The 25,226-nt window shown below is 42.8% G+C and overlaps 1 protein-coding gene across 2 annotated transcripts in view; it reads left to right on the plus strand.

The window, feature by feature from the left end:
• The window catches only part of LOC120945782 (putative ferric-chelate reductase 1), a 96,796-nt gene that overhangs the window by 52,825 nt on the left and 18,745 nt on the right, over positions 1-25,226 (plus strand). Inside the window, exons 1-4 of one of the 2 annotated variants that reach the window (XM_040360183.1) lie at positions 9,463-9,634; positions 11,852-12,050; positions 15,202-15,338; positions 19,078-19,169. In XM_040360183.1, the coding sequence (XP_040216117.1) occupies positions 9,632-9,634; positions 11,852-12,050; positions 15,202-15,338; positions 19,078-19,169 (431 nt within the window). In that variant the 5' untranslated portion in view covers positions 9,463-9,631. Of the gene's footprint in view, positions 1-9,462; positions 9,635-11,851; positions 12,051-15,201; positions 15,339-19,077; positions 19,170-25,226 lie in introns of those variants that run through there. The other variant, XM_040360184.1, reaches the window with a different exon arrangement.

Consider the following 25,226-nt stretch of genomic DNA (forward strand, 5'->3'; position numbering starts at 1 on the left):
CTACAGAACTCATTGAAGTCTTGCTTTAAAGCTAATTTACTGGTTGTTAATGATTATGACTCCAATTTTTTGCTATAGTGACTTATCCCTTCCTGCGATCTCTTTTCCTGGCCTGAATATAGCAGAGGCAATCACTTCATCAGATAGCTAAACTCACCAAACACTTGGCATCCATGAATATCTTTATTGCATACAGAAGATTGAGGCAAACAATAGGATGCAGTAGATGTTGGCATTGAAGTCTTTTAACAGGTCATAATTATTTTGTCTTTACTTGTAAAAACAATGGAAGCACTCACAAATGAGGAAAATAAAATTATATTATAAAAAAGAGGAATTACAGAAAATCACACTGTGTTACTTTAACTGACAATTGTGCAGTCATACAACACTGAACCCAAATAAAATGTATATCATTGTTTTTTTTTCCACACAAATAGAGCTCTCTTTTGGTGGCATCTTATCACCACTGGGATAATAATTATCATTCCCTGCCTTGCAGGGAAACAAACACCTGCACATCCCTGCTGTCAGGACAGAGCTCTGTGTTGTTTACAATCACAAAGCTCTGTCCTGTCATCCACTTCACTGATCGGTGGATACTGGCCATCAATCATTGGTGGCTTGTGCTGTAACTAATGACAGCACACCTGGGGCGGTGGCCACACGAGTGCCCCTACCCAAAAGAGCTGGATTACATATCATATACGTGATCCAGCACAGAAAGGCCACTTTTCCACCATACTTCCAAATGAGGCAGTCGGCAAGTGGTTTTAAAAAAAAAAAATACATAGTTACCTACCTGCTGCAGCATAGGTCAGATGCTGCAAACTGTCCCCCACCGGCTCTAAGTCTGAGAACTGAGAGATCGCATGATCGCTGATAACACAGCTCTTGGGTCCACTCTGACCAAAGAGCAGTGACTGCCAGTCGGGCTGTGGAGGGCTGGCTCAGAATCTTAGCAGTGCACTGAGAGGCTGAGCCAGCTGCTGGTCAGGAATCTGGATGGATCCCAAAATCTATTTTTTATTACACTGTAATATATTAAAGTGTGTTTCTCCTTCTAGGATCTAGGTATATGTATATATAGAGTTTGTAGTTGTATCATGCTTTAAGGATTTGGGGCTGGCCCTGGTGGGTTATGGCCATATGGTTATACCCGGGGGATCTTTCCCCTGAAAGGACTGGTGTGTCAGTACTCTCTCGGGGGGCGGCACTTTCTTTAAGACGTGGCTAGTGCAGGGCCACCCTTCCCATTAACAACTGGTTTCCTGGGGACTGTGTTAACATCACAGTTCCTAAGATCAGTGACCTTCTGGTTTTCTTCCGCCCTTCCTCTCTCCTGGCCTGCTGTACCACTCAGTGGCCACAGCTGATTGAGATCTACAAGTAAGGACTTTCCAAGATATTGTTCACACCATCTCGTTCTTGTGCTGGGTCGGGGAGGCGCATGCGCAGTGGCGTGTCTATTGCTGTATGCATCCCTTTGGTTATGTCAGATACCAGCAGGGTGGGAGAGGGATATAAGGTGGTGCCAAGCCACCAGTGCTAAAGGCAGCTGCTGATGCAAGGGGGGTTGGTCCCAAGAATTTGAACAATTACACAATTAACAGGCGGGATAGAGATGTACAGATTTGGGGGACATGATTTGTTCTCTAGCCGCTGGAGGACAGCAGATTACTATCTGCTTTGTTCTCCAGCAAGTAGACAAGGTTATTCTGAGGCTTTGTGTCTTGTTTGTGTTGTTTTTTAGTGAGCTGGCAGTGACCCCAGCCTTGGAGTATGTCCTGAGGAAACTTAATTGCAACTAGGTAAGAAGGGACTTAATTAAAGGATAATTGGAGTAAAATGTATTGTAAATTGAATTTATTTAAATGGTTTTCCGCATATTACTTATTTTTCATCGATAAGATACACACATATCTCTCCCTGTTTGGACCTCTTGGGCCCCTCCCACCCTCCCTTGCATAGCCTCTATTGATCCTTGATTGTTTTTGATGTCTACCCTGAAAGAGGATATATACTGTATCCCCTTGGAAATCAGAACGGACAGACACATATCACTCCCGCGGAAGGTAACTCATGGTCTATGCTACCTACCTACTGGGATCACCAATGTAAGGGTACATTTCATGTGGATGTAGTAGTAGTAATATTTATCTGGTACAGGTACTATTTCATGTGCCTCTCCTGTGGACATTAATACCTCATTGGACTAGCTCTGCTCCTTTTGGACCCCGAGGCGTGTTTAATGTAGTACGTACGCTTCTGTGAGCACTCTGGTAGGCCCGTCTCCCCAACATAACTGATATATTGTCTGCAATTTGATGGTTGATATGTTTAAATAACTGTGATACATATTTGAAGGCTATTGTTATTTATGTATGTACTATTTATTTTTCTATTTCTAGTAGCAGCAACTTGCAGCTTCCATAAGACACCCGAGGAAAACTTTACGGTGAAATATGTAGAGCGGAAGTTTGCTGCACTGCTGATCAAATCCGCATAACTGTTGTGTTGGTTTAAACAATGATAATGTAATATTTTTTTTATATGTTTGTTTTTATTGAACCTTACACAGTTGTGAAATAGTTGTTTCTGGCACATTTTCACCTAAACTTTTTTCAACTTACTGCCCCTCTCGTAACCTCCGCTCCTCAAATTCTGGTTTACTGTGTATGTCCCCCCTACTCACCTACACTCAATGGGAGACAGAATCTTCTCCTGCTATGTTCCAATGCTCTGGAATTCCTGTGTATTTCTTGTGTCTTCTTTGTAAAGCACTTTGAGAAGGTGCTATATAAAATAAAATGTATTATTATTTAATATTAAGAGTCCAGTATCTGTACAACTATTGTATTATTATCATATTGTGTTGTCTTGATGTGCAGGCTTTTTTATTTACAGCAGGGGCCCAAAAACATTATTTTTCAATCTTTAACATGCATTGCAGGGCGCTGTGATGTTTTGTATTACCCTGAAGCGTGCTGTACTGCATTTAAATGCAGCAGGTTTCTTTGAAAAGCACACACTAGTGCAGCACCTGACATGTTACTGCATTGAGCTTGAGTTGAGTAGTGCAGCCCAATGCTCATGAATGGGCTCTTTTAGGGCCAGATTCACGTAGAATCGCGGCGGCGTAACGTATCGTTGCTACGTTACACCCCTGCAAGTTTTCATCGCAAGTGCCTGATTCACAAAGCACTTGCGAGAAAACTTCCACCGGCGGCCTCCGGCGTAAGCCCGCGTAATTCAAAGGGGCGTGTGCCATTTAAATTAGGCGCGCTCCCGCGCCGGACCTACTGCGCATGCTCCCTTTTGAATTTCCCGCCGTGCTTTGCGCGAAGTGACGTCATTTTTTCGAACGGCGACGTGCGTAGCGTACTTCCGTATTCACGGACGTCTTCCGCAAGAAGGAAACATTTTTAAATTTCGACGCGGGAACGACGGCCATACTTTATACAGCACATACGTGTGCTGTGTAAAGTTAGGGCACCTAAAACGACGACTAACTTTGCGACGGGAAACTAGACTAGCAGCGACGTAGCGAACGCGAAAAACCGTCGTGGATCGCCGTAACTACTAATTTGCATACCCGACGCTAGTTTACGACGCGAACTCCCCCCAGCGGCGGCCGCGGTATTGCATCCTAAGATCCGACAGTGTAAAACAATTACACCTGTCGGATCTAAGGGATATCTATGCATAACTGATTCTATGAATCAGTCGCATAGATACTCTGAGAGATACGACGGCGTATCTGAGATACTCCGTCGTATCTCGGCTGTGAATCTGGCCCTTAATGTCTTAATACTAGCCATAGGTTCACTTTAACATTTCTGGAAACATAGAAAAATTATGCACATAAAAAACTGACACACAGGTGGCACTGCGGTATAGGATATCTAGTAATACTGAGTCGTTTTCCTGAACATGGAGGATTACTTGATGTGCTACACGTGACAGCATTCTCCAGAAATCACACAGAATTTCTTAACATCTACAATGACTAAGCATTCCGTAACTAATTATAGACTGTTGTCATTGCACCCATCGCAGACCTGCAGAGATATAAAATAAACCTGTCATTTTATCATTCACACTACAGAATATAGAGAAGGAAACAGGGCAGCCATGACAAATTTTGGGGCCCCTTATCAGATGACGCATCAGATGACGCAAATGAAAAAAAATACTTTTAAACACATGACAGCATTCTCCAAAGATCACACTGAATTTCTCTAAAATGACTAAGCATTCGGTAACTAATTATAGACTGTACTCACTGCACCCATTGCAGACCTGTGGAAACATAAAATAAACCCAGGGTTTTCCCACTATGGAACTAGTAAATGTCATGGGAGGGGTGTATTAGAAGAACAATATATATTGACAGAATGGTAAATATGCTTTAACACAGCAATCATTCAAAGACATTTCATACATGTCTATATTTACTTTTAAAGTAATGTGTCCTTTAAATGTAAATATAAAATATACCATATTTAAAAATAACATGAATGTGTTAACTGCAGTATTTCGTAATCAGATAAGCGTTGTGCTTTCTACAAAAGCCTAAAGGTATACATCGAACATTACAAATACATTATGGTGACGCCAACAATAATTCTATTTATTTTTAAAGATTGCATTCGTTCTTTATTAAACATGTAGTGACTGTTAGTGGGAGAGAGCGGATGTGATGCAAGTAAAAAAAGTTGTGAAAAGATGATGAAGGTGAATAGGTGGTAAATAGGTAATGAGGGTGAATGACTGGTGAACAGAGGATGAGGGTGGGTAAACGGTGTGGGTGACTGAGTGGTGAAAATATGGTGAGGATGTATGTGAAGGGAATAGATGGTGAGGGTAAATATTGTATATGATGCACATTACCATGTAGTGAGGGAGAAAAGGTGGTGCCTTTTTTCTTTTTAAAAATATATTAACAAAAGCTTTAAAAGGTTGGGAACCCATTATCAATGCCTGCTTTTTACATGTAAAACATTACATTTAATAAAACGGTAGGAAATGATTTGCACCATGGGCCAACTGTTGACATGGGGCTTGTGTTTTGGTGTAAGTCCGTTTTATATAGACTACCCTAATAATGTCTTAATTGTTGTGCCCTCTGCTGAATGCTGCATAGTAAATTATTATAATGGCAGGGGAGCCATACTCTTGAAATCTGTCAGCCATGGTGACACCAACCAACATGGCTGATGTGGCAGTGTGGCTTTATCAGTGAGGGATTCCTTTTTGCTTAATTTTTCAAACCACAAAGAATGATGACATTACTAAATGCCAGCATTTTACTAAAGGTAATGTAGTACTCTCCCCCAAAGGGGTTGCTGAGAATGACCAGGTCTTCCTTGCTAAAGGACAAGGGCTGCCATACCGATGCACTGTTCCAAGCACACCAACAAAGGGTAGGTTCAGTCTAGGGAATGTAATTTTGTGGATTCATTGCAGAAAACTTGAACAGGAGAGGGAAAGGGTTAGAGGATACTCCAAAATGTTTGAAGAAATTAACAGAACTACTTCAGACAGAATCCTCTTGTAGCAGCCCTTGTTGGGGGTTAGAGGGAATGGCCAATTAATCTAGGACTATTCGTGAGCAGTCCCAGGCTAAACAGCAACCTCTGGCACTCACTTCACCAAGTATATGCACACCTAGAGCCTTTAACAAGGGTCCTACTCACAATGTCCAGGACAGCTGTCACTTACCACCTCTATTAAACATTTTCTATAATGCCAGGATGCCAGCTTCCAGGTGATGCCCCCAGCAGATACATTATCATTTATTCAAGATTTATTCAGGCCCTCAGCCAAGCACAGGCTGAGACCCAACATCAGCTATCAGGTACGTAGGCTACACCCCTGTGCACACCTATGCAATAGAGGCATATTTTTAAAACAGGGAATCTGACATTCACCAAATATTCACTGTTTTAAAATACTTGGAATGATTAACCCCCTGTGAATGTTTGTTATGACACCAATTCAGGGATCGATAAATATGCCCCCCATAAGACCAATTATGCTTCAGAGACTCTAGCACTGAAATCAGCTGGACCATTGAACTGCCTCTCTGCATGATGGTGGACTCTAACCAGTCACAGTGTGCTATACAGTTTCTTCACCTGAGAACTACACTTTCCTGTAAGCAGTGCTAGATTTTTTTCTTAAAGTGTTACTAAACCCATAGCAGTAAAATCAGTCTGTATATTAAGAATATAATGCTTGTTATACTCACTGTGGAACCTAGGGGGTTAATCATCTTCATAAAGGCTGCTTGATCCTGTATGCACAGATTCTCCTCTTCTTCAACTGACTCCAGAACAGGTCCAGAAAAGACGGAGTTACTTGAGTCAGGCTGCACATGCTCAGTTTGGTGTGTATTGCTAGAGAGCTTTTTTCTTTTTCTTGGGAGAGTGCATGTGATCAGCACAGGGCCAATTAGGGCTGTATAGACAAAGGGTCAGGAGTCCTTGATCCTGATAGGACAGCTCAGTGCAGTATGAAAACTCCTCCTACAAGCTTTAAGCTGGAACCAATAGAAGCCACAAGACTGCTATATACTGCTGATTAGGGATGAGCTTTATGTTCGGGTCGAATGTTGGCTGTTCGCCCGTTTGCCAAACAGCGAACAATTTGGGGTGTTTGCGGGAAATTCGAAAACCTGCGGAACATCCTTTAAAAGTCTATGGGAAAAATCTAAAGCTAATTTAAAGGTTAATATGCAAGTTATTGTCATAAAAAGTGTTTGGGCACCTGGGTCCTGCCCCAGGGGACATGTATCAATGCAAAAAAAAGTTTTAAAAACGGACGGTTTTTCGGGAGCAGTGATTAATAATGCTTAAAGTGAAACAATAAAAGTGAAATATTCCTTTAAATTTCGTACCTGGGGGTGTCTATAGTATGCCTGTAAAGTAGCGCATGTTTCCCGTGTTTATAACTGTCTCTGCACAAAATGACATTTCTAGAGGAAAAAAAGTCATTTAAAACTACTTGCAGCTATAATGAATTGTCGGGTCCCGGCAATACAGATAAAAGTAATTGAAAGTCATTGAAAAAAAAATGCGTGGGGGTCCCCCCAAATTCCATTACCAGGGCCTTCAGGGCTGGTATGGATTTTAAGGGGAACTTCGCACCAAAATAAAAAAATAATGGCGTGGGGTTCCCCCCAAAAATCCATACCAGACCCTTATCCGAGCATGCAACCTGGCAGGCCCGCAGGAAAAGAGGGGGGATAAGAGAGCGCCCCCCCTCCTGAACCATACCAGGCCACATGCCCTCAACCTGGGGGAGGATGTCCCCATGGGGGGTGTGGCTTATCAGAAGCTCCCTTTAACAAAGGGGACCCCCAGATCCCAGCCCCTCCCATGTGAATTGGTTCACAAAAAATGTTTAAAAACGACAGGAGACGGCTTGGGACAAATCCTTTATTAAAAAAAAAAAAAAGATTACAGCAATGTAATTCATTCTCGATCTCCAGCGATGATCTCCAGTGAGGATGCGACGCACATGATCCTGCCTCCACCGGAGGCACCCGACGAATGACGCGCCGCCAGCCTGACAGCTCTTATATAGCTGAGGGCAGGGCCAGAGATGCAAGGGGAATCGTCGGGGTTACCCAGTGATGTGTAAGGGTGACCCCGCCCCCCCTGATGCAACGGGAAAACTGCTGGTGGCGCGTCATTTGTCAGCCGCGATGTCGGGGGAGGGTGGAACCAAGCTCTCTCAACACCAGTCAATGATTGAGCTGTATCAGAGAGGGGGCGGAGCCAGAGAAATGTAGCGGCCCGCCCAGACCCCATCCCATTGGCAGTTTTTTTTTACTGTTTGGTCCCGCCCACCCCAACATCACCTCTGACTTTTGACAGCTGGTCTCTCTCCCTGCATGCAGTGACATTAGCTGTCAGTTTCATACACTGAACAGCTCTGGTAAAAATTACGATCTGCTGCCTGTGAAACTGTTAACATGCAGCATGGGTTACATACTCTCTTGGATGCAGAATTTCGGGGCAGATCTCTGGAGACAGAATGGGGTGATTAGGGTGTGCCCAGGCCCACCCAGCACACCCTGTGCGCATGCCTATGCATCCCACCTCTTTTTCTGCGGCCTGCCAGGTTGCATGCTCGTATAAGGGTCTGGTTTGGATTGGATTTTTGGCGCAGGGTTCCCCTTAATATCCATACCAGACCTGAAGGGCCTGGTAATGGAATTTGGGGGGACCACCACGCATTTTTTTTTCAATGACTTTCAATGACTTTTATTTGTATTGCCGGGACCCGACAATTCATTAAAGCCGCGAGTAGTTTTAAATGACTTTTTTTCCTTTAGAAATGTCATTTTGTGCAGAGACTGTTATAAACACGGGAAACATGCGCTACTTTACAGGCATACTATAGACACCCCAGGTACGTTTTTAAAACTTTTTTTTGCATTAATACATGTCCCCTGGGGCAGGACCCAGGTCCCCAAACACTTTCTATGAGAATAACTTGCATATTAACTTTTAAAATTAGCACTTTTGATTTTTGATGTTTGTGTCCCATAGACTTTATCGGGTGTTCGCGTGTTTGAACAAATTTTTTGCCTATTCGCATGTTCTACTGCGAACCGAACCGGGGGGGGGGGGGTGTTCGGCTCATCCCTATTGCTGATGAGAAAAGGTATTTAGCAGATTATATTTACTAAAATGATTGTATTTCAATTTTCTGTGTACTGTGGGAGACCATAAATTGTGAATGCAGGGTGCTGGGTTCAGTAACACTTTAACAATCATAGCTGTGCATATTTAGATACCCATGCTTCTTTTGGGGACATGCTTCCATTGGCTCAGGAACAGGTAGTTACAGAGGCTCAATAAGTACAGGGATTCTCAGAGAGAGGTGAATGGTATATTTTTCTTATTTTATTTATTTATTTCAGGTACTTATATAGCGCCGTCAATTTACACAGCGATTTACATATACATTGTACATTCACATCAGTCCCTACCCTCAAGGAGCTTACACTCTAAGGTTCCTAACTCACACACATACTAGGGACAATTGTTTTAGACATGATCCATTTAACCTACCAGCATGCCTTTGGAGTATAGGTATAGGATCAGTTCAAGGTGATATAAGAATAGGTTCTGTCCCCTGAGCCTAAATGACAAATGTTTATATCTATCATTGCAAGTACATTCTTTACTTTTTCTAACTGTACTAAAAATCATTGTATTGTTCATGTTGTTGCTTTATTTAAATGTTTCATATCATCATATCTATTATTTAATATATAGCATTATTATACACAATTAATTGGTGGTAAAATAACACAATTCTACAAATATGACCACCAATACTTAGCTTCACATTTTGCAATGCAGAAAAAGTCAGTATTCGTGACAATGAATAGAGCCTGCCGGGTCCCTCCCAGAAGAAAGCTTGTCAATCTTGAAGAAAGCTTACCTACTTTACTTATTCAACAAGCTAAACTAGATCTAGGCAGCAGTGACACATCTGTATTGTGCCATAGAGGAGAGTGCATTCTGCAGGTGTACATTTGGAATTCAACAGCAGCAAAGCATCAAGACACAACATTACTTTGAGAAAAATCTCAGGTGTTTACCCAGTTGGAATGGTGAGTAAAACATACTATTTTTAAACTACATCCCTGGTGCCCAACCTGCAGCCTATTTGCACTTAGGGATTGTGCAGTTGGGGTGGGCGGTAAAGACCATACCTTGAGCTGTGTTTTCATTACCCTACCACCCCCAACAACCTTCCCTTAAGCTGGAAAGCCGGCCATAGGGCTTTGCTTCAAGCAAATAGGGACATGGCACACGGTTGCAGCACATTAAGGCATCATTTCACTTCCTCATTGCCTGTCAAATGCTGCTAAAAATCAATCTGAATGAGGCCCCGTACACACGACCAGTTTCCTCGGCAGAATTCAGCTTCCGACCGAGTTTCTGGCTGAATTCTGCCGAGAAACCCGGCCGTGTGTACACTTTCGGCCGAGGAAGCCGACGAGGAGCTCGGCGAGGAAATAGAGAACATGTTCTCTATTTCCTCGTTGTTCTATGGGAGCTCTCGCCCCGCCGAGCTCCTCGGCGGCTTCAGTGCTGAACTGGCCGAGGAACTCGATGTGTTTGGCACGTCGAGTTCCTCGGCCGTGTGTACGAGGCCTGAGGATCCTTTTTCAGAGGAGTGGCAATTTTTTTCCGTATTTTTAAACCTAGGTTTATTGTGCTGCCTTCTTTGTCTCCATTTTAATAAGCATTTTCAATGCTTCATAAACACCATAAAAACACATCATAGACGCATCATACATGCTCTAGGTGCGATAATGAGCTTTGCATCGTTCTTCATAATCAAGTACATGTAAATGATACCTGAGGCTGGGCTCTGGTAGTTAAATTGTTTGGCCTATTTCACATTAGTTTTTTTCTGCGTTGTTAAATCTTTTGCATTTTTTCCTCCAAAAATTATAATGCATCTTACTGTGACAGAAGTCATTTTTAGGGGCGCACAGAAGTGATTCTAAGCATTCTTATATAATGTTTATGCTGTCTATGACCATCCCTAAAACATGCTGCCAGTCTCCAACAACTCCTGTAAAATGTTCATAGTTTCTAGCCATCTCCTGCAGAATGTGTACAGTCTCCTAAGTAAAGTATCTCTGATCTACATTAATGATTATATACTCCCATGGAAGCATAAGGCCCCGTACACACGGTCGGTTTGAGAAGTTCATTTTCATCGGACCAAACCGACCGTGTGTATAGGCTATCGGTCTGGTTTCCTTCGGTCCAAAATTTCTAAACATGCTTCAAAACCGAACCGATGGACCGCTGGCCCATCGGACCAAACCGATGGTTAGTACAGAAAAGCATTGGTTCAAAACCCGCGCATGCTCAGAATCAAGTCGACGCATGCTTGGAAGCATTGAACTTCGTTTTATTCAGCACGTCGTGTGTTTGACGTCACCGCGTTCTGACCCGATCGGATTTTGGACTGATGGTGTGTACACATATCAGGCCGTACGGCAACTTCAGAGGTGAACCGATGAAAACGGTCCGACGGGCCAGTCTCATCGGTTTGGTCCGACCATGTGTACGGGGCCCAAGGAGCCTTTGGCAGTCTGTGCCTGTTCACTATTCACACTGAGCACCTGATCACATTCATCTCAAAGAAAAAAAATGGTAGGAAATCTATGAGAATGGTTTGTAATGCTGCGTACACACGATCGGAAATTCCGACAACAAAACCGCAGATTTTTTCCCGACGGAATGTTGGCTTAAACTTGTGTTACATACACACGGTCAAAAATTCAGATCACCAAGAACGCGGTGACGTACAACACGTACGACGAGCCGAGATAAATGAAGTTCAATAGGCAGTGCGGCTCTTCTGCTTGATTCCGAGCATGCGTGTGTGTTTTTTCGTTCGTCGGAATTGCATACAGACGATCGGAATTTTCGACAAGAACTTTTCTTGTCGGAAAAATTGAGAACCAGCTCTCAAATTTTTGCTGTTGGAAATTCTGACAGAAAATGTCCGATTGAATTTCCGACCAAAAGCTCACACGATCGTGTGTACGCGGCATGAGGGTTCTTTTACACTAGCGTTAGCCCTCTGAAGGGATGCAAGGGACATAGACAAGGGGTTAAACTGAAACATTGGTATGGATTATAAGATAAAGAAGCTGCATACAAAGTAAGTGATTAAATCGGCTGCTGAAAGTGCTTGAAAACAGAGGGTTTGCATACTTTTATAGATGTAAAAAGTAATGCAGACTGGATGTAAATGTCATGTATGTAAAGATTCTTTAACCAATGTATATTTCTCCCAACAGATGAGTCCTGCCATACAAAGCTTTGCCCTTATCTTTCTTGCCTGGTTTTCAGTCGGGGTTGATGCCTATGGAAATGGCCTAGTTACTGCTGCATGTAGCTCAATGATGCCGCAACATGGTGCCTCAGCACAGACCTCCTCCTCACCATACATTCTAACTTTGTCTAAAACTACTTACAGTCCTGGAGAAAAGATTACAGGTAAGAGTCATCCTTGGACCTGATATAATATCAAAAAATGGGAGGTTTGTGAAACAATTCTGTTATGACTTAGCCAACATGTAATAGAAAAGTTTCCCCTCAAGGGCAGGACTTTATAGGCATAGACTGTATAGCCACACAGAGGTAAAATCATTTATATATTTATAATACACAATATAGAAATTTAGTATTTTTTATTTTTAACAAAATGACAAAAAATTCATAAAAATGAAAATTGGTTGTCATGAAAATCATACAAAAATACATGAATTGCATGGATCGACCACGCATACGTATACTGATGATATAAACATAAGTTGGAAAAAGTATATATATATATATATATATATATATATATATATATATATATATATATATATATATCCTACGCGTTACGGAGAGAAACTCCTTCTTCAGGGAAAATCCAATATATGATTTAAGTTGTAATCTAGAATGAAAAACTATTTTTAAACAAACAGTATTCATTTGATCAAACATTTAAACCATCAGATGGCAGAAGATGGATCCTATCAAGGACAAAAGAAATTTGGTGGCAGTATACTAACATAGACAACCATGCATCAAGGCTCAAAGCAGAATGACACAGCAAGACCAACAGGTTACGTGAAAGGAGACTGGTGGTCCAAAAAGGGTTAAGAAGCAAAGCCCATAGGAGGGTGCATGGAGAGTCAGTGCAAGGGTAGCCAGGGAGCAAACCAGGACCGCGTTCAACTAAAGTTCAACCTGCCCAAAACCAAAATGGTGGCTTGGGAGGAGCGATGTCATGCGTCACGCTCCCACCGGCATGCTTGCGCGGCCAACCTATCGGCCACATCGCGAGATTGAGGGACGGACAAAAGATGGAATCAGTGAACCAATTCTCAACCACATTCTGGTGCCTGTGCAGAATAGACATCAGACTGGGTGCCGCTCGAAGACGGGATAGTGGGACAAGGATGGTAGGGGACTGGGTCAGCAAAAATGGAGACCAAGTTTAGTGTACCCAAAAGAAAAGTGAAAAATGCCGCAAAACAAAGCCGGCCAGACATAAGGGGCATCTCAGTGGATAGTCACGCCCACCAAGTAAGCCCCCCTTAATAATGTCAGACCGGCCCACGCGTGCCGGGATTGCAGCCAGGACACCCAAACATGCAGATCCACAACCACCACCATGGAATGGAAAAAGGGACAACGTATTGACAGAAAAATGGAAGAACATATACCCCCCTACTACCGCACCAAACTGATAAGAGGCATGGAGGAGCTCAGCTATGAGGAAAGATTAGAGGAACTGAATTTATTTACTTTTGAGAAGAGGAGAATACGGGGGGATATGATCAACATGTTTAAATATATAAGGGGTGCATATAGTGAACTTGGTGTTGAGTTATTCACTTTACGATAAACACAGAGGACAAGGGGCACTCTTTACGTCTAGAGGAAAGGAGATTTCTCCAAATATGGAAAGGTTTCTTCACAGTAAGAGCTGTGAAAATGTGGAATAGACTTCCTCCAGAGGTGGTTCTGGCTAGCTCAGTAGATTGTTTTAAGAAAGGCCTGGATACTTTCCTAAACGTACATAATATAACTGGGTACTAACATTTATAGGTAACGTTGATCCAGGGAAAATCCGATTGCCTCTCGTGGGATCAGGAAGGATTTTTTTTCCCTGCTGTAGCAAATTGAAGCATGCTCTTCTGTTTTTTTACCCTACTCTGGATCAACTGTGGTTATAGAATTGGGTATATGGGATTGTACGATAATTATATTTTTTTATTTTTATTTTTCTATGGTTGAACTAGATGGACTTGTGTCTTTTTTCAAACTAACCAACTATGTAACTATCAGCACTTTCTCATCCAGTCCGCCTCAACTCTTCTCTACTGTAAACTCACTACTTCATCATCCATTGCCTCCACCCACTAACTCACTCAATGCCAGAGAGATCGTCAATCACTTTAGAAATAAGATTGACACAATTCGTGATGGGATCTCTGCTGTACAGATATCGCCCCCACTTAACACCACATGTCTCATTGTGGTGTCAACGACAGGAGTCCTTGGAGTTGGTGAAGAAACCTGACAAGGTCTCGCATCAGCTAAATGATACAGACATTTAGGTTGTTTGGCATGAAGTTCCCCCTATGCCAACAACATTGTAGTAGATCTACACTCCCTTACTCTTTCCTATAGCATGTCCACACTATACTATATATCAGTCTTCTGCAGCATTACATACATTAGGAGAAATTAATTAATTTTATTCTGATACTTGTCTGGCCCCATGGTCCTTTAAAATGGTCTGTTTGATTAGACAGGTGTGGCAGATTGAGTAGTTCTTAATAGCACCAATTTTATGAAAGTGGCACTAATAACTCACCAAATTCAATAATATTTACCTCCAGTTCATAGATAACGAAACTGTAGGCAATTAAGACCAACAGGCAGAGTGCCTGTCCCTGTATGCAGTGTACTCTCTCCCTGTCACTTGTTGTTAAGGCTGCTGTCTGCTTCTGAGTCGACAGCCTCCTAGCAACCAGTGACACAGTGGGGACCAGTTACGCTTCAATGCCTGATGGGGAAGCTGAGACATCAATCCCAACAGGTCCACACTCTCCTTGTTAAATGACAGCAGGTGGTGCGTGGAATCTATAGCTAATAGCAGGCTGTTTATTGGCTAAGGGTCACCCACTTCCTGCTGTCAATCACAAGGGGAGTGAACCTAATGAGGAACTAGTGTCTGTAAATCCCCATCAGGTTCTGTCCACCCCAGATACATTAACTCCCCACTGCTTCACTGTCTGTGTGATCTCTGTAGTGGCAGAAGGACGCTCAGCTGCGCTGAGGCCGGATTGTCCATATGCACACTCTGTTCTTGGTGAGCCTCCACACATGGTGCGTGCTGCAGATTCACATACCTCTTTACAACAGGTACATGAATCTGTTGCCTTGTTGTGTAGAGGCACATTGGAATTCTAAAGAATGACTGTATATTATGTGTTGGCCCTTGTGATGTCACTTGAGCTCCCTCCCATTTTTTGATAAATCAACCACCACTGCTAGTTTACAGGAAATATTTAAAATCAAATACATATTTTCTAATGTGCATATATTAATTTAATTACATGTACGTTTGCTTTCAATTTTGCAGCTACTCTCACCAGCAGTAGTGGTTCCACTCAGTTTAAAGGTTTTCTAATCCAAGCCCGATCAGCCAGTGATACCACCCCTTGGGGTTCGTTCCAAGTGACGTCAGATGCACAAACTCTTACTTGTACAACTGCTGCTGTGAGTATTGACATGTATTTAATGTATCCTACTAGATAAGCAATAGCTGGATAAAAGTGCCAGGAAAGTGTAACAATATATTTAATGCTTTATTGTAAGTTATAAGAAGTAACCAACAGGTCTCTGTTAGTGTATGGCTTAGAGCAATGAATGCAAAGTCAGTAGAATTAGCGGCGGGTATGTATGTGGGGCTTAGAGAAAGCAGCTATCTGGCAGTATGATAATATTATTCAATAGTCATATTAAAAGTCAGTGGTGGTCACTCAATTAGAGGCACAGAGGCGTCATCTCCCTAATCCATGCACCCGGCCCCTAATCTACATACAGGGTGCCGGACCCATGGATTACAATGGAGTTTTTTTTTAAGCACATGATTAGAGCCTGAGTTTCTAATTGGCTTCAAAAAGGGTGGGCTCGGTGCACAGAGCACTGCGCCCTGAGCCCACCTAGTTGTGTGACAATAGCAAATTAATATTCGCTATTGTTTTCCTGCTTCTCTTCCCGGGCCTATAATCAATACAAGGTCTCAGTTTACCACTCTTCTTCTTCACAAAGAAGAAACTAGCACCAGCAGGAGACGAGGATTTGGGGATGAATCCTTGAGAAAGTGCATCTGCAACATACTCCTCCATGGCCTTATCCTTCGAGACCGATAAAGGGTAAACTCAGCCACGAGGGGGTGTGGTACCAGTTTGAAGGTCAATTGCGTAATCATACGACTGTTGTAGAGGCAAACGACCGGCTTAAGCTTTGTCAAAGACATTGCTAAAATCGCGGTACTCCTCCGGCAGGGAGGAGAGTGAGGAGGTGCACAGGACCTTAGCCACATTCTAAAAACATGTCTTGCTGCATTGTGGTGACCAGGAAAGAACCTCAGCACAAAGCCAATCAAAAGAGGGTATAAAAGAGGGGGTGTATATGGCGCGTACTGATAAAAACGTAAATGAATAAATAATATTAATAACAACACTAATTGAAATAATTAGAAAAAACTGATGCAAATACACAAAATAATGTGCAAATAAAGTGCAAAATAGTCCAAAGTGCAAAACAGCAACCATGCAAATATTGCTGAGAACAGTAGTGTATATCAATGACAAAGCTTCAGACGTGTAGTAAGACAGAGAATTAAAATGATGTGCAAATAAATGTCCAGTGAACAGTTCCGCAATATCAATCTCCAAATAATAATGAAAAGATTATTTATAGAATAAATAAAACATGAGAAATATGTGAAAAGTTAATTATGTAAAATTAAATAGAAAAAATTCCTTTGTGCAGAAAAAAGTTCTCATGCAAAAAATATTCAGGGCAGCTGTGTATCTCTGTGCAATATAAGTTATCCGTCATCAAGTAAAGTGCAAGATAGTCCACCATCCATCCACAAGTATTCTTTATGATTGCAGGTGCTCCAATCAGGGTGCCCACTTTTCCCCCAGCCTCTCACCTTAGCTAGCTTGAAAACAAGCCTCTTTAATCCCACAGTGGCTAAGCAGCTCCTTGGCAGCAACAGACACCTTTTCACAGGGTAATTAGCTCTCAATGACAAGATAGGGAAGAAAGGTCTATACACTTATGCCGCGTACACACCATCACTTTATGTGATGAAAAAAAATGACGTTTTTAAAAACGTCACTTTAATTGACTGTGTGTGGGGGAAAACGTCGTTTTATGTCTTGTAAAAAACGACCAAAAAAAATTGAAGCATGCTTCAATTTTATGTGTCGTTTTTAAAAAGTGCACTTTTTACTTCACAGAAATTGACCGTGTGTAGCAAAAAACGTCGTTTTCTAAGACGTTTTTTCATCCACGCATGCCCAGAAGCTACTTATGAAGCAAGCTTCAATGGAAAAACGTGGTGAACGTAACCTCACTTTGCAAGATCATTGTGAGAAAACGATGGTGTGTAGGCAACTTCGTCTTTGAAAATTGAAGTTTCAAAAACGTCATTTTTTACTTCACAGAAAGTGTCGTTTTTTTTCATCACATAAAGTGATGGTGTGTACGCGGCATTACAATTCAGATGATATGCAAGCGCATGTAAAATATCAAAACAACGGCAGTTCCGTTCTTGGCCGCGAAATGATGTCACCACAGGCTCTCGATCCTGCATTCATATTGCTTAAGTGGATGCAGATATCTGTGATTTTTTTTTCCGTTCAGCCTGCTGGTTGAATGAAAAATAACCCAATGTGTACCCAGCTGTGTTTATTTCTCTATGGCAGTGTGTAGAGAGGGGGTGTCCATTCCCTCGCTTAAGTTTCACGTTCCAACGAAGTGTTCTCTAGCTTGGCACTGTGTGTGAAATAAGATCCCCACCCCCTGCCCTCTACTGCTGAGAAAAACCCTTTGATCTGTGTGTTTTATAGAGGAGGGAAGGCTGCAGATAAACAGGTACAAGTCAAGTAGGAATATTTGTTTCATCTCTGTCCATCGCCTGAGGCTATTCACTTCACTGGGTGAATATAAAGCTGTGTACAGATGTTTGAAATTCTGCCAACTCAGCAAGGAGCAGCCGAATTTCAGTCTGTGTGTAGCCCTCTCTGTTCAACAGAAGACAAACGTTAGACCGGCCCTGTTAGAAAACCATAATTTTATCAGCTACTGCAGCCGATGGCTGCAGCAATGATCTGTGTGCTCTGACAGGGAAGGAGTCCCCACAGTCAAAATACAATAGCACAGTAGGGGAGATCCCTGCATCCACATCTTTTATGTGAAAGCAGGAAGCTGTAATTTTATTTTCATTTATTTTCATTCAATCTGGTGGTTGCACAAAAGAAAAACTCAGTGGGCCAGATTCAGAAAGATCAGCGGATCTTTCTGCTGGCGTAACGTAACTCATTTTCAGGCAAGTGCTGTATTCACAAAGCACTTGCCTGTAAAGTTGCGGCCGCATAAGCGTAAATCCACCAGGCGGAATTCAAATTCGGCGGGTAGGGGGCGTGTTTCATTTGAATGATGCGCGTCCCTGCGCCAAACGAACTGCGCAAATGCGCCGGCCGCGACTGAATCCCAGTGCGCATGCTCCAAATGACGTCGGCAACTCGTCATGCTTTCGTCGTGAACGTAAATTACGTCCAGCCGTATTCGTGAACGACTTACGCAAACGATGTAAAAATTTCAAAACTCAACGCGGGAACGACGGCCATACTTAACATTAGCTACCCCTCATATAGCAAGGGTAACTATACGCCGGAAAAAGGCGAACGCAAACGACGTAAAAAAAAAAAGCGTCGGGCAGTCGTTCGTTTCTGAATCGGCGTAAATCCGCATTTGCATATTCTTTGCGTAATAATACGGATGGGCCACCTATCGGCCGGCCTGGAATTGCAGCCTAAGATCCGACGGTGTAAGTCACTTACACCTGTCGGATCTTAGGGATATCTATGCGTAACCTGATTCTATGAATCAGGCGCATAGATACGATGGCCGTACTCAGAGATACGACGGCGTATCAGGAGATACGACGGCGTATCAGGAGATACGCCGTCGTATCTCTTTCTGAATCCGGCCCAGTATGTACCCAGTTTAAGGATTTGCCACCACTTTAAACAAACTAAATGAGATGCATGGAACCAAATGATTATATTGGATAAGATGGGATGTGGATTATGAATATGGAATCATGTGCACTATTCTAATGAAAAAAATATTACAGGATTAGCGTGAAGGTGATAAACAAATCTCTTACATCCCACGTATTGTGCAGATAAATGACAGATGCATTCTGTAATTACAGGACTCAGTCAGTCACGCGTCCAGTTCTAGAAAGACCAGTCTACAGGTGACATGGATAGCACCGACATCCACCACTGCAAATATTCAAATCAGGTAAGATTCTTAATATTCTTTAATATAACGAAGATCCAACAGCTTCAGATAGTTACCTCCACATCCTTGCCCTTCCAGGAGCTGCCAACATAATTCACATGTAATCTAAATAGACCAGCATGCAAGGAAACGTCCCAATATTCATAAAAAAAAAAAAAGAAGAACTTTGGGGAATTTTTTTTTTGAAGTCGCATCAAAACTGCACAAGGAAAATCTTACAAGAGCTACAGTTAATAGATAGCTGGATGACTGTACACATACATGAGAGGGATTATAGCTTCTACTCAGCAAAATATATACAAGAATTGACTACATATTTCTAGATCAAAACATACTGTTCGGCCTACGAGAAGCATCAATGGGTTAATTTACCATATCGGATCATGCTCCAGTGACTTGTACTATAGAATGGGGGGAACCAGGCCCAAGGGAGTGGAATTGGAAGATCAATGAAACGCTAATCAGAGATCCAGAATATGAGGGTAAGATAGCACAAGAAATAGAATCCTTTTTTCTAATAAACGACTCTGACGGTACAACGCCGCTATGTAAATGGGAGACACAAAAATGTTACATGAGGGGAATTCTTATCTCACTAGGAGCTCATCGAAAACGCGCCCTGACAGCGAAGTTAGATGGCCTTCTTGGGGAGATCCGTATACTAGAGAATGAACACAAGAAGGCGCAAAGAGCAGATATTGAAAAAAGGCTAATGAGTTTAAGAGATAAACTGAACTTGTTATTGATGGATAAGGCAAAGGCCAAACTAAGTCGCTGTAGGAGGGCGTACTACGAACATGGGAACAAGCCAAGTAAGATGTTGGCAAACGCACTAAGAGAGACGAGAGCAAAGAACCACATTGAAAAAATAAAAACCCAGGGGGACAACATAGTTAGCTCGTCACAGCAAATAGCGAAAACCTTTAGAGATTTCTATAGCAGATTGTATCAATTAGAGAAGCAACCAGTAACGGGGACGAGACAGAGTAGAGAAGAACAAATAAAAGAATATATAACGGACTCAGGGATGCCCAAGATCTCAGAAGAAAGTATTGGGAGTATAGAGGAACCAATTACAGCTGAGGAATTATCAGAAGCAATTAAAGCAATGAAACCGGGCAAATCCCCAGGACCAGACGGTTACACTCTACTCTACTATAAAAATTTCTATGAAAAGCTGGCACCAAAATTTTTGACCACATTTAATTCATTAAGAGAAGGACAACCGATGCTAAGGGAAACACTAATGGCCCATATAGCAGTAATCCCTAAAGAGGGGAAAGACCCCTCCCAGTGCACTAGTTATCGTCCAATTTCCCTGCTGAATGTGGACCTGAAGATTTTCTCAAAAATACTTTCTAATAGACTAGTGTCATATATCCCTTCCTTAATACATCCCGATCAAGTAGGGTTTACGCCGGGCAGAGAGGGGAGGGAAAATACACAAAGAGTGTTGAGCTCTATCTACCTATCCCAACTCCACCAAAATCCACTAGTGTTAGTATCGACTGACGCAGAGAAAGCTTTTGATAGAGTCGATTGGGGATTTCTGTGAGCCATTTTACAACACATAGGCCTAGGGGAAGGGATGCAAAACTGGATCACAAGCTTGTACTCATGCCCAACGGCCAGAGTAAAGGTAAATGAAGTAATGTCTGATCCCTTCCCAATAAGGAACGGAACAAGGCAGGGATGCTTACTTTCTCCGTTAATCTCTACTCTTATTCTTGAACCATTCCTAAGAACTATACGAGCAAATACGGATATTAGAGGTATCCGGATAAAAGGGGAAGAATATAAGGTTGCTGCATTTGCAGATGACTTACTGTTCTCATTAACGTCCCCAGGGCTATCTTTACCTGCGTTGTTGAAGGAAATAGGAGACTATGGCAGTCTGTCCAATTTTAAGGTGAACTATAGTAAATCAGAGGCGATGGGGGTGGAGGTAAACGAACACACGCAGCAGCTACTAGCAGCAAATTTCCCTTTCAAATGGACTGGCTCTCATATATCCTATTTGGGAACGAAAATACCAAAACATTTTAATAGAACCTTTGAACTAAATTTTATACCACTGATGAGATCGATTAAAGCGGACTTCCAACGATGGGATAGTGAGGTTTTCACATGGTTCGGAAGAATCAATATTATTAAAATGAACGTAATGCCGAGACTTCTTTACTTATTCCAGACTTTACCGATAAGGATTCCCTTGGGCTTCCTGAGAGATTTGAGATCTAGATTCACTAAGTTTATTTGGGCAGGAAAATCAGCGAGAATAAGGAGGGAAGTTTTGACATTACCGAAAGAGAAGGGAGGAGTGGGTTTCCCAGGCCCAATGAGCTACCATGATGCCACTCATATGGCACGGGTGGCAGAGTGGTGTATCCATCAAAAGGAAAAACCATGGATCCTAATAGAACAAAAGATAACGAATATTCCTTTAGAGGGGATGGCGTGGATCTTAGATGTGGATATTCCACAGGAAGTGAAAAAACACCCTACAGTGGGAGCTACGATAAGAGCTATAAAAAGGCTATTCAAGAAAACGAAAATTTCAACATACCCAAGTCCGTTGTCACCGGTCCTCGGGAATCCGAGCTTTGAATTAGGCCTAACAGATCTTTACTTTAACAAGTTAAGACGATTGGGAATAAGTAGACTTATACACTTTAGGAAGGACACTCAAAGAACAAATAGTGGAGAAAGCGAAGAGAGAATCAGGAGGGAATTAGATCCAATGAGACAAATACAACTAAAGGATGCTATTCGAACAATTTACAAGGGGAAGTGAACCGAGAATTGTCAAAATTTGAGGGAATATGTTATAAGGGAGACCCAGTGAGACGTGGTCTATCAAGGATGTATAGTCTCTTGGTGGAATCAGAAGCCCCTCAGGACCTGACATTTATTCAGGCATGGGAAAGAGACATGGGGACTACATTCTCGGAGATTCAAAACATTTTTGGATTTATACATATGGCCTCGTTGGCCACTAGATATCAGGAAGTTGGGTACAAAATCCTAACTAGATGGTATAGGACCCCGGTAGCGTTGAATCGAATGTTTCCCCGGGTGTCAGACTTATGCTGGAGATGTGGGGAAGTGGAGGGCACCATGATACATCTATTTTGGGAGTGCTCGAGACTTAAGGATTTTTGGGAAATGGTAGTCAATACAATAAAAGAAATTACTGGGGTGAATCTAGGAGATAATTCGGCAGCACTTCTGCTAAACGTGTTTCCAATCTCTATGGTAAAATACAAAAACTCCTTGCTTAGACATTTACTTACAGCAGCAAAAGCTTGTATTCCAGTTTTGTGGAAAAGCACGAGCCCGCCGACAAGACAACAATGGCTGGACCCCTAACCAAAATACAGCAGATGGAAAACCTGACAATGGGAATGAGAGAGCAGGAGGAGAAATACAGACAGGTCTGGGCGCCATATATCGGTTACAGGGAACAGAATCCCTGAGGCGGGGGGGGGTTGGGGGGGAGGGGGAGAGACAGATATTCCCCTTTTTTTTGTTTTGGTTTGATTTTTGTTAGGCTTGTAGTAGGTTTATCTTGTGATAATCCGGGATCTGAGCCCGGCGGGAGGGGAAAGGGGTAGCTATTATGGTATGGTATGGTAAATAATACACGTTGAATTAAGGGTTTTTGTTCTTTTTGTGTAATTAACGGAAGGAAAAGATTGTTGGAATGTATTATACTGTACATGTTTGATCTTTTATGTATGAAGTATGGAGAAGTGGAAGAAAAAGTATATAAAATAAAGAATTAAAAAAAAAAAAAAAAAAAAACTGCACCAGAATGCAGCAAAAACAAACAAAAAAACACATCAAAAACGTGCATGCAGAAACACATCCTGAATGCATTTTTGTGGTGTGAACCGGCCCTAAAAAAGCATGATGTCATTCACTCTGTTCCCTGCTTTTTAACTTCCATCCAGTGTACTCAGCCAGGTTTTACGTAGTAACCATCATTTTTTTGTAAAAAAAAGGACCATAGTGTAATACTAAAACTTAAAAAAATAGGGCCAGATTCACGTAGAAGTGCGGCGGCGTAACATATCGTAGTGCCTGATTCACAAAGCACTTGCAATGAAAACCTACGCTGGCGGCCTCCGGCGTAAGCCCGCGTAATTTAAATGGGCGTGTGCCATTTAAATTAGGCGCGCTCCCACGCCGGACCTACTGCGCATGCTCCGTTTCGTGCTTTGCGCGAAGTGACGTCATTTTTTCGAACGGCGACGTGCGTAGCGTACTTCCGTATTCCCGGACGTCTTACGCAAGAAGGAAACATTTTCAAATTTCGACGCGGGAACGACGGCCATACTTTATACAGCACATACGTGGGCTGTGTAAAGTTAGGGCACCAAAAACGACGACTAACTTTGCGACGAGAAACTAGACTAGCAGCGACGTAGCGAACGCAAAAAACCGTCGTGGATCGCCGTAACTCCTAATTTGCATACCCGACGCTGGTTTACGATGCAAACTCCCCCCAGCGGCGGCCACGGTACTGCATCCTAAGATCCGACAGTGTAAAACAATTACACCTGTCGGATCTTAGGGCTATCTATGCGTAACTGATTCTATGAATCAGTCGCATAGATACTCTGAGAGATACGACGGCGTATCTCCTTTGTGAATCTGGCCCATAGTATTTTCCCATATTAAGTGTATAGCAATACAATGGTTTGTCACTGTCACTTTAACACCAACTCTTGAGAAAAAGTGCCAGGGAAGATTCAAAGTCTCCCTTAAATGGTAGCGATATGCAGGCTTACCAGACGTGCATGACCCCCTAGTTAAGGAGAAGTCATGCACAACACAAATAGTAATATTCAGCTTACCAGTGCTTCTCTGGATCCACAGATAATCTGGTTCAGCAAAGGTCCCCAATCTTATAAATTAACATTTGTCTTTTACACTAATTACCCCCCCCCCATATGTACAGTTTTCCCCCCATACACCATCCATATATACAGTCCCCCCCCATATATACAGTTCTCCCCTCATACACCATCAATATATACAGTTCTCCCCATATACACAGTTACCCCCCATGTACAATTTTCCCCCCATACACCATCCATATATACAGTCGCCCCCATATATACAGTTCCCCCCCCCCCCATATATACAGTTCCCCCCATATGTACAGTTTTCCCCCCATACACCATCCATATATATAGTCCCCCCCCCATATATACAGTTCCCCCCATATATACAGTTATCCCCCATATATACAGTCCCCCCCATTCACCATCCATATATACAGCCCCCCATATATACAGTTATCCCCCATATATACAATTCTCCCTCCCCCATATGGTTACATCCATATATACAGTTGGGGGGGGGGTATTGGGGGGCACTGTCCTCTGCTCTACTGATGCCATCCACTGATCATATGACACCGTCCCCTGCCCTACTGACACCGTACCCTGCCCTACTGACACCGTACCCTGCCCTACTGACACCGTCCCCTGCCCTACTGACACCGTCCCCTGCCCTACTGACACCGTCCCCTGCCCTACTGACACCGTCCCCTGCCCTACTGACACCGTCCTTTGCTCTACTGACACTGTCCTTTGCTCTACTGACACCGTCCTTTGCTCTACTGACATTGTCCTTTGCTCTACTGACACCGTTCTCTGCTCTACTGACACCGTCCCCTGCCCTACTGACACCGTCCCCTGCTCTACTGACACCTCCCCTGCTCTACTGACACGTCCACTGCCCTACTGACACCGTCCACTGCTCTACTGACACCGTCCTCTGCCCTACTGACACCGTCCCCTGCCCTACTGACACCGTCCCCTGCCCTACTGACACCGTCCCCTGCCCTACTGACACCGTCCACTGCTCTACTGACACCGTCCACTGCTCTACTGACACCGTCCACTGCCCTACTGGCTGACAGTGTACACTTTTAAGCTAGGCTATTTTTATATTTTTACTGACAAAAGTGTTCGGGTTTGGCTTGACGAAAAGGTGGCAACCCTAGGCACAGGTGTTCAGCCGATCAGAGTCTTTGGCTGTACTGGC

The sequence above is a fragment of the Rana temporaria genome, chromosome 7, assembly GCF_905171775.1.
Source record: "Rana temporaria chromosome 7, aRanTem1.1, whole genome shotgun sequence".
Classification (NCBI taxonomy): Eukaryota; Metazoa; Chordata; class Amphibia; order Anura; family Ranidae; genus Rana; species Rana temporaria.